Genomic DNA, 10,951 nt, shown 5'->3' on the forward strand with positions numbered 1-10,951 from the left:
TTTATAAGACTCAATATGTTCTGTCATAGCAGTACCAACTTCATATTGTAACTTGGAAAGCAAACCCCTCAAATAAAGTATTTCTGTAATAGATTTCTTCTAAAAGTTTGGAATAAGGTACTTCCATATGTAGTATGAAGTAGGAAGTTTATATACATAAAAAAAAGTGAATCAGTAAGAGCAGAAAGAATGAAAGAGCTGCTTTATCACGATATTTCCAATCTGTATATGCAAGATGCCAGTCTTCAAATACAGGTCCTTCAACGATAAGAACGTTGTCATGATTCCGATCAATAGGTTGAGATAAACATACATGATTTCCAAGAACAACGTCAGAGGGTTTATCACCTTCAAGAATTAATAGCATCTTTGCTTTGCAACCAAGAAATCCTGGTCTTTGAAAAGAAGGAACATAATGTTAGTCAAAAGGAAAAGAAGGAACATAATGTTAGTCAAAAGGAAAACCATTGATGAGAATAGTCATAGACATATTTGGTTGCAAGAAGACGTATAAGACAAGATCGCAAAATTTGCATACCATATATTATGAAGATCGCAATTGAGGACGAGAAATAAATATCGCCATCAGACTTTTTCAATAATAAACGGAAAAGGGATTCTCAACGAATGTTCAAAGTTGATGAGAGATGGCACCCAAAAAAGGAGGTAAAATGAGATGCCAATAATAAGAGAGTCCTCAAAATACATGATGTGAGACTCAAGATCGACGACCACAATATGAATAGTAAAAAGATAAATTTTGATCGAAAAAGTTGACGCTAAAAACAACAAACAATCGTGGACGCTTCACGAAGACGAAACTTGCGTCAAGCTCGATTGTACTAAAAACAACATAGCTTTCTGCTACAAACTCCATTTTCTGCAACCCTATACTCAAAACGAAGAGAGCAAGCAGACAAACAAGTTTCGTCCAAAAGCACCATGGAGCATATTGCTCCATGGTATTTTTCGTTTGTCCAAATTTTGAGCAGAAGACTCTCAAAAATTGTTTTGAAGTTGAGGGTGGTAAAATGCAAATCAACAAGTAAATGTAATCAACGATTTACTACATCAATTAGCAATAAATGCTACACAAATTACTAATTATATTCTTCTTATCACAAAACAATCACGAGGAACAAGAAACGATTCACAGAAATAAAATTTATAGTAATTATGAATCTTATAAGCGAACCGCATACATATACTTTGTTTCTTCACCATGAATTGAATCGTTACGTGATCGTTTCCGGTCTAATACCATATTGAGATGCAGAGAGAAAGGGAGAGAGGGGGGGGGGGGAAGAGACAAGACAAGATGCACACCATGTACGCTCCCAAAGATTGATTCATATTGAGGACAAGATACATATATATAGGTGATTTTTTACAGTATATAGTTTTGCGAAGTGCCACAAACAAACTCGCTGATCACTAGGCTTATTTAATGCAAGCTAGAAGTACCGTAGTTGATATTAACAAAACTGTTTTTGCAACATGTAAACCAATTTACATTAGAAAACATTCCCATCTTTGTGTGTCTATGTGTAGCTTGAGGATGAGACCCTATTTTGGTAAAATCTTGCAGCATTGTTGTCTTCGTGCATAGTGCAAAGAATGAAGGTGGTTATATAGGAAAAAAAAAGCCCGGGAAGTGGAACAACCAATGGTTTCGGTGTTGGGGTATGTGTGTTGCCATATGCTTTTTTGCAAGTATTCATGGAAAATTGCTTGTTGTTTTCTCTTGTTGCAAGGGCTGCATGTCGCCATGTTTTGTTGCCGATATTCACAAGAAATTGCTTGTTGTTGTTGAGGGATGCGTGTCACCATGCTTTTTTGTCAGTATTCACAAAAAGTTGCTTATTGTTGTTGAGGGCTGCATGTCGCCATGCTTTTTTTGCTAGTATTTACAAAAAATTGCTTGTTGTTTTCTTTGGTTGCAAGGGCGCTCCACCCCCAGCCTTGGAGCGAGGGTCGCAACTAGTGCACAATATATTCCTAAAATTTGCCATGGGAACTCCATAAATTCACAACATGTTGCCAACCAAAGCAGCGTGTGAACTAGCTTTTAGGAAGCAGGAATGATGATACTAGAGCGTTCTGGATAATGGGGCAGCCCCGACAGAGAGACACGGACGCAGCCGGACGCCAGACACGTGGTCCACTCGTCTGAGCGGTAAAAGTTATCATCAGCTCGCGACGCTATTTAAGTCTGCTTTTTACTGATTTTATACCCTCATCACGGCACTCATCCTCCCGAGATCCACGTTGAACTATCAACGCATTGTTCTCATTTCACACACGCACACACGCAACTCTCTCTCTCTCTCTCTCTCGTGAGTTGTCGACTGTCGTGATTCGTGAGCTTGTAACTTCAGTCTTCGATCCTCGAGGAATCCAGGATGATCACACACGCACAGACGCCGGAGGGACCCCGCACGCTGTCTCCCTCTACCCACAAGGATATCTAATCCATGGGCCATATGTACAGTCAACTCTGTTAAATAGCACCTCAGCCATGTGCAACTTCGTATAGTGGTGGTAGCACACTCCCGCGCACAATCTCTCTCTCTCTCTCTCTCTCTCTCTCTCTCACACACACACACACACACAGCCATGGCAATAAGCCAGAAGCTACCACCGCCCGAGCCCGCTACCATTGAGACGGAATGCGGCAGCGGCAGCAGCGAAAGCATCCCGTCTGCTTCAATTTCTGACGATCAAGACAATGCCTTTGAAATCAGCGAGAACGGGGCTGCCACGATGACAAGCAAATCAAGAACCCGAGTTCGCGTTCCTCCCAAATGCTGCAAAAGGGGTAGATCAATAACACGGCACAAGGGTTACGCCGCCTGCACGCGGCCGGATTCGATCGCGTGCCTTCGTCAGCATCTAGCCTCTCTAAGGTCCCTTCTGCCACACTCCGCAAGGGTAAGGGTTTGAATCCATCTTCCTGCATATTCCTCTGTATGCTTTCCATGGTAACTCTAAGGAGAGCAGGCTATACTGGTGTGCAAGCAATATTCAAGTACCCTCTAGTAGTATGCCTACCTGCTCGCCAGTGAGGTCCAAGGGGTCGGATCGAACCATTTCAACGCACATCCTGAAAGGATTCATCCGTCTCAGTCCGTCGCAAAGTATACTTTTGAAAAGGCAGGAAAAGGGTTTTGATGCAGACCTATTGTTTGCACATCCATCACCACATCAGCAAGTACTGCTGATCATCATCATATTGTTGGCATTCTGGGTGCCCTTTGATGTGCGAGATTGCAGAGTTCAATTAGTGACCTACCCATCTGCAAGAAAAGCTTGTTATGGGTGTGAAAATAAGCGCAGGCATCAAAGCTATTACCTCTGAGTTTCTTGTGGTATGGCGCGATCATAAGTGTTTCCATGTGATATCTTCCACATAGGATCACACACACACACACACACACACACACACACACACACACACACACACTCACACGTGCTATTAATGTATGCCCTTGTCTTAGCTTTCTTCTTTGCTTGTTTTAGTCCTCGAAGGCTAGAAATCTGGTCGCAGATGCATTGCGATACAAGAACATGCTCAGAAAACAAATCGAGACGCTGCAGAAAGCATTACCATATGCTCAACAGGTAGCCAAGAGTTTCTCATCTTTTCTTCAGCCTGCAGGTCACTCCTAGAGTTGTAATGTTGCTCTATCAATGTGTGTATCAGCGATTGTAATACATGATTTTTGACACTAAGTGCTGTGAGTGTATGTTGTTTTCAAAATAGGTGAATGTGAGGAGGTTAGGGCCGAGTGGAGGCTTAAAAATCGATGTTTCTTGCGACAAGGAACCTGGGTTGTTGGTAGCGCTAATGGAGGCTATAGAAAGCTTCGGCTTAGCTTTCACTAATATGAATGTGTCATGTCTAAACGAAAAAATCAGACTTGATGCCGTTGGAGACATGGTGAGCATCTTTGTTCTTGCATATTATGCTTCTGTTTATAGCATGTGTATGTATATATGGCTGCATATGAAAAGGAGAGGAATGCTATGCACTGGTTGCTTGCTTCATCATCCATGTAATGTTTGGTATGCATTCATGACCTTTCAATGGAGTTCTTGCCATATGATGGATTCTTATGCATGCCGGATGCTCTTGTGCTTGGTATAACCATGTAGCGGAGAATGCCAGCCGGCTAGAATTGCAAATTAATGGCTAAATTCTAAGATTTCCTTGAAAGAAACTGACAAGATTCTTTAGTGTAAATACCAGCAAATGCTTCAAATTTTGACCTAAAAACCGGAAGAGTTTTAGATCTGCCCTTGTTTTCTTTGGTAAGAACGCATGTTTTCGACAAGCATTGGGAGGCACCACATACCTAGCTAGACATAGTTGAGGGCAGGGGACCATCGTCGCCCAAACAAGCCGGCGATCTCCTACCCCAACCGTGCCTTCTAGGTATGGGGTGCCTCCCAATGCTTGTCGAAAACATGATGAAGCTCATGATGTGGCGGTAAGCTACAATATTGGGATTACTGTGGGAATTTGTCTAAACCTTCCTGTGATATATGCCAAGCTATTGACTTTAACCTAGGCATATTTTCGGTATCCTTGTTGGATAGATCTTTGAGGTCTCCTGAGATTGTTCCTACTTCATTAGAACTTCTCTGCTTCTTTTGCTCATACTCACACATTCATTATGTGTTGTGAATTTTGCAGGAAATTAGCGAGAGGATAGGCTCGTTGAAAGTTGCTCTCATGGCCACCATCATGCGCTTCAGTCAACCACCAATTAGCAGCTGAACTGGCACCAACATTGCATTCTCATCATTTGATGAATTTTATGTATAGGTCTATCATCACTTCATAATCCTTTAGTTTGTAAAGTTGTAGGCCTACCATATTGGTCATTTTTTTGAATGAAATATTGAATTAAACAGCTTGTGCAAGTACCCATCAATTTCTTTGAGATTCGGTTTTGTGGCCACATTGCTATTTTTATGCATTTTCTTGTAGGTGCTCACGGCATCTTATAATGGGGGTTTGAACCTCTCTCCTGTATATCATATACTCCTACAATCAACTAGCCTACCACAATTTGGTGTAGTTTGCCTAATTGGGCAGCAATGTCAACAAGAGAGGAGATATCAAGTTGTAGTGAATAAGGTACATGACTTCATTGTTGGTGGGTTTAGATGAGGCGAATTCCTTGTTTATTTTGTGGCATTTTGGTTTCCAAAACTCTTTCTGTAGCCTACTTTGTCTCCACATCTCTGCTTATATTTCTGACTAGCTCTTATTTGTCCTTTCTTTTTGGCTTTCTAGAAGAGCTTTGAGGAGAAGAGAATTTGGCATACGTTTGAAATTATATTATTCCCTACATTTTTTGTTCTTTGCAAACTGCCTTCAACTTTGAAATTACAGTAGAGACACACACCCAATCCGTGCAAGTGAAATTCTTGGTCGGATAAGGTTGGTCAACCCATCATATGAACTAGGGGAGCAAGACATACACCCAATCTCCGTAGGTGAAATTCTTGGTCGGATAAAGTTGGTCAACCGACCCATCATATGAACTAGGGGAACAAGACACACCCAATCCCCGCAGGTGAAATTTCTAGGTGGGTAAGGTTGGTCAACTTATCATATGAACTAGGGGAATAACCTCCCAAGGGATACATGTTACATGAGCTATCAAAGGGGTTGAACGCAAGACTTTAGACTCAAGGGGCTCTTGCTCTACCAACTGATTGGACCTACCTTTTCATGTGAACAATTGGAATCTTCTTCAGTATTTATGCTTGTTAATGGGGCCTTTGTATTCACAGCCTTGCACGGCTTGATGTCTCTTTCATTTCATTCTAAACTAACATAATATGGTGGAAGGGGGAGCCCTTTACCCATGTCTAAATCTCCGACATGAAGGCTAAACTCCAAAACTTAGAGAAGCCCTTGTGCACGCGATAAAGAGGGAGAAAGAAAGAGAGAGAGAGAGAGAGAGAGGCTCTCGAAGGCCATACTAGTGTTAAGAACGGTCGTGGCCATGTTTTAAGGGTACCGTTTTTGCAACAAGCTCTAACGTGAATAATGGTACATGATTTAAATTGCGCAACTTGAAAATCGAAAAAAGTACAAGTGTGCTTTTTCGTTTTTTTCTATTTAGATAAAACATCTCATATTGGATATGAAAGATGTTAGTACAAGAATAACAGTCATTAACAACATACGAATAGTCGTGTAAGGTTATTGTTGGCTGGTCATATCCCAATATGTTTTTGGCGTTCCTTTACACCTAGTGATTGTCCATTGCTAGCTATCTGCTACAATGCATGTAAATTGCATGGCCATAGACTTTTAGGTAGCTAGCCCTATAATGTGGTTATTTTGGGCCCCAAGTGCTACATGGTAGATGGTTGAAGCACGATTGGGTTAAATTTCGAGCGTTAATGCTTACATGGTACCAGCGGAAGTCGTTGATTTCAAGGATCTTGAAATTTTTGATGGTGATGGCTTTTGCCCACATAATGGAAGTGCTTGAAATTTATCAACACTTGACATAGTTAGTGGAGGAGGCACATCTATAGAGGCATGATAACAAACTTGCATGGGATTGAGTGTGCAAGGGCCCCATGTTGATGCACTCGTTGGAGATGACACATTTCCTTACCATGAGCCTCACATTGAAAAATTGGAGCCTTTGTAGATAGAAGAATATGCAGCTTATGCAAATTAGTTGGCAAGGGACTACATGTTATAGTCTGTGTTAATATTGTCCACCCACCCATCCCTTTCATGATCCTTGAATCTTGTCGGCCAAGCCAAGAGCAATGACGGATATAGAGTGGTGCATAATGTTACAAATTTGGGGTATTTTTGACGATTCGGAGGTAATACTGTAGTTTTGGGGTGTAGGTAAAAAAGACATTCTACGATGGGATGGTTATTTTTTTCAAAAGTAATTCTCTCTCTCTCTCTCTCTCTCTCTCTCTCTCTCTCTCTCTCTCTCTGGCTTCAAGGAATGAGAAGCAAACAACGTTAGCTTGCACTAGAATGTTAGCATCCACGTACATGAGGTAGAGCCGATGACCTCTCTCTCTCTCTCTCTCTCTCTCTCTCTCTCTTTGATAAATGTGAGATCGAACTTGGTCAATGAGATTGCTTACATCACTCGATGAGTTATGTGGATAAGAAATGTTACATGGACACCATGCATAGACGACCTTTCAACTCGAAACATGCAAGTGTGTCAAGGTATGTTGTCAAGGTGCTATGGCATCTGCATCATGTACACAATTACTTGTAGTGTAACTCGACGAGTTCTAGCATGGACTACAATAGTATCTCATTGAGTTCCGTGGCAAGTCCATCTTGATCACTCACGGTGACCATGTTGGAAACTCGACAAGTTTCATGGTGGACAACTAGGTAAATCATGGAGTTATTATGGCATGTCCACGTTGTCGTGCAGCTCCGCTCCCATGCTAAGAAAGATACCAAAAAGACGTACGTCGAGCTTAATTGAAGCTTACCTGATTAATGATCAATGTTCAAGGCTTGGTAACAAGCTATTTATACGATTAATGTATGCGAGATGTGGCTTTAAAGGACTAACATACGTCTTAATGATGCTAAACATGAGTATGCTTGAAGGGAACACAGATGGAAGTTTATGATCTAGAAGTGTAGTGCTTGAAGTGTCCTACGGGCTTGTCTTTACGGCTCGTCGATTGGAGCTACGATGAAAAAGTTATAGGAGTTTGAAGTCTGAGTCAATTGCAGATCTATATACCGGATTGGGCAACTGTAGATGTGGGATCATGAAAGAAGTGAATTCATGGGCCGGAAGTGCTCACTTTAAGGAGCGCGTCGATCTTCTTAGGTCAATGATCGAAGTTACGGTTACCAATATATCCCATATTAATTTTCCCCAAGGGTCAGTTCTGTGCCAAGTCGGTCATCTCGATCGGTGTGTCATCTGGTGCTTTTTGGAGCTTCACACGATTCGAGAGGGTAGTACCCAGTGTATGGGGTTAGCAGCAAGTGATTGTGCATCAATCGAAACCCAGGTAAAAAAGATGTAACAAGTTAGAGTGTGTGCCAGTTGTCGACTGCGTGCAAGCAGATGGTTTTATGCCAATCTGTTGCTCGTTGTTCCAAACCATGATAGTGTCCTTAACCGAACGCGAAGGCACTACAAGAGGTTATGTGCACTTGAGACGCTTTTAGCGACCCAAATACATTGGGTTTTTATACTCTTAGAGGTCGCTAGACTGTCTAAGAGCGTCGCTACGGGAATGTCGCTATAATCGTCGTTATATGCGTCGCTATATAGCGACGTATATAGCGACGATTATAGCTATGATTACAATCCTTCTGTAGCGACGTTCGAAATTAAATTTTTTTGGGTGGCAGGGCATTCACCCATCAATCATATTGAATGTTTCTAGAATAGAGTAAACCCAACTGAATCCAAGATAAGCCCAGATTCACCTTTGAAAGAAAGTGAAAGGTACAGAATCAAAGTAGTCACCCACAAGACAATATAACCATTAACTCCATCATGCATATAGTATTGTTTACAGAATAAAGATACAAAACTGACAAAAGTAATTGGACGAAAGTAAATTGACGAAAGTAAATCAATGACAATTCTACACATCATAGGCAAAATCACTTGATTGTTAAGCTTTGCAAATGTAATAGTTACAACACAATTGTCATTATTGAGAAAACACATGCTTTTTCAATAGTTACAAAAAGACGTATACACGTCATCTCATTATACATGCTATGATAAAAGGAAACTAATGCTATCCAGCTACGGCTAGATTGACGTCGTCTAATTAGACGTCTCATCGCGTCGAAGCGGCGTATCTGTTGGATTCTACAGAAAAAAACAATAAGACTTTCTATTAGGTATAAACATATAATTACAAAACAATTTATTTTCTTAGCTTATCATTAAAATACAACGAATGTAAAAGAGTAAAGTGAAATACCAACCGTGCTGCCACGAGAACTCAGAATGTCCATCAGGGTGTTTAAACCCTTTCTGCCTGCATACTCGCGCTCGTACGGTGTGGAGTCACGTCCTGTCATCAACCACTGTTCAAAACAAACAAAGAATCCATTATGTTAGAATTTAAAAGTATGACATAACTACTAAACCTGAAAAGCAATGCAAAAACACTTACAAAATCGGTCTCAAATGATTCGCTCGTCACTCCCCTAGTGGTGCGAGCTGCCTGCCTCTACTCGCACTTTGTCTGCCTCCTTTTGCTGCTTCCACTTGTCAGGATTCTCGCGCGCTGCTCGCTTTGCATTCTTTCAATCTTCTTTGGCCAGCCAATCTGGTCTGTTTCACCCATGGTTTATTGTTTTTTGTACTTCAAAACGCTTGTGCTTGCAGTATTCGTGCATTCAAATCTTCATCAGGTCTTCATTGAGGTGCTCATCCTAACTTGACGCGGGAAACTCATCATGCAGTATGCTGATGACTCTATCTTTTAACTCATTTGGTACTTCACTCCAGGTGTTTATATGTAGTGTCTAAACACCTGAGAGCAAAGACCACGCATGCGTGACATCACCTTCTTGCCTTCGTCATCCAAGATGATGCTGCCATTGATGTCGATCGAGTACGGTAAGCCCTCCCGCATGTGACGCGTGGACTTGGGTGTTTTGGCAGGGGTCTCTAGCAGCGTCTCAATGGGAATACGAATGTCAGGTGTTTCCAATGGAGTCTGGGTCCCAAAGCGAGGAGTGTCGATTGGGGTGACTCTCGAAGGAGTAGCTAGTGGTGTGTAGCTAGGAACGATTGATAATTGTGCAAAACCTGGCGTAGATGGCGATGCCGTGGCTGGTGTGGGGACATGCATCCACATGTGACACATGCTCTGTATCCGCTTGTTTGAAGCCCTGCATGTATACACATGACAATAGCTAAGCTTGAGAAAAACCAAGATTTATAGTGTTTGAGTGTAAATCAATTGATCATTCTGTTAGTCCGGGATCGTCATGCATGGTCCACATTAGAATGCCTCTGATCAAAAGTATTCTATCCTGTGTGTCGGCTCATATCCACCACTTCTATGCCAATCCACAATTGTTGTAGCTCTTCCAATAGTGGACGAAGATACACATCCATATTCTTCACTTTATACCGTCTCGGCATAATCAAGATTAGAAACAGACGCACCGGACCTTCTTGGTAGTCAACCATGGGGGAATGTTGTAGTTGATGATGACAACAATGGGCCATACACTGTAAGATGTTGATCTCTCACCGAATGGATTTACGTCATTCATAGCCAGGCCTATGCGCAAATTTCGAGCTTCCCTCGCAAAATCCGGCCGTATATTTTCAGGCTACACAATCTCGAGAAATCCGTAGTACACCATCCGAAGATCTATTCTCCTCGTGCCATGATGCTAGGGCGGCCATGGACTTACATTCAAAGAAATTCTTGATGCGAGAAAGCAGAGGAAAATGTCGCAAAACCTTTTGTGGAATTTTTTGTCCATGGAGATCTACTCGATATCTCTCGGAATCACATTTCGGACACTTCTCCATGTTTGTGTATTCCCCTCTAAAAAGAATGCAGTCGTTAGGACAAGCGTGAATCGAATTTTAATCCATCCCCAAGTTTCGTAAGATATTTCTTGCTTCCTCTCTGGAATCTAGTATCACATTATTAGATGGCACTATGTGCTCTTTGAGCAATCTACAAAGCGAAAAAAATGTGGTACACTTGTGTAAGGAATCTATTAGATCATTATACATCTAGAGTTTTTTATTGAAGTAGACCCATTATAATAGATCACCTGAAAAACGCTGTGACGCTAGTGTCACTCCATCCAAACTTTGCCTGCATGTTGAGAAGAACTAGGAGCGCCTTCAATCTAAACACACGTGCTCCATCATACAATGGCGTATCAGCTTCACTTTTCATATCATCATAGATAAGCCTTTCT

At 41.6% G+C, this 10,951-nt stretch overlaps 1 protein-coding gene across 1 annotated transcript; it reads left to right on the top strand.

The window, feature by feature from the left end:
* The first annotated feature begins 2,286 nt into the window (after positions 1-2,286).
* LOC147431162 (uncharacterized) lies at positions 2,287-4,919 on the top strand. Its single transcript, XM_086493814.1, has 4 exons — positions 2,287-2,931; positions 3,520-3,621; positions 3,764-3,940; positions 4,697-4,919. The coding sequence occupies exons 1-4, from the start codon at positions 2,617-2,619 to the stop codon at positions 4,778-4,780; spliced, it is 678 nt and encodes a 225-aa protein (XP_086349940.1). The 5' UTR covers positions 2,287-2,616; the 3' UTR covers positions 4,781-4,919.
* Positions 4,920-10,951: the final 6,032 nt, after the last annotated feature.

Source organism: Adiantum capillus-veneris, chromosome 21, assembly GCF_014529385.1.
Source record: "Adiantum capillus-veneris isolate H3 chromosome 21, ASM1452938v2, whole genome shotgun sequence".
In the NCBI taxonomy this organism is placed as follows: Eukaryota; Viridiplantae; Streptophyta; class Polypodiopsida; order Polypodiales; family Pteridaceae; genus Adiantum; species Adiantum capillus-veneris.

What these genes read in the sequence shown, in the direction of transcription:
- LOC147431162 (XM_086493814.1), top strand. Translation starts at nt 2,617, where the DNA reads ATGGCAATAAGCCAGAAGCTACCACCGCCCGAGCCCGCTACCATTGAG. An exon ending in TTCTGCCACACTCCGCAAGG is followed by an intron (nt 2,932 to 3,519) that starts GTAAGGGTTTGA and finishes TGCTTGTTTTAG; the next exon opens with TCCTCGAAGGCTAGAAATCT. An exon ending in CATTACCATATGCTCAACAG is followed by an intron (nt 3,622 to 3,763) that starts GTAGCCAAGAGT and finishes TTTTCAAAATAG; the next exon opens with GTGAATGTGAGGAGGTTAGG.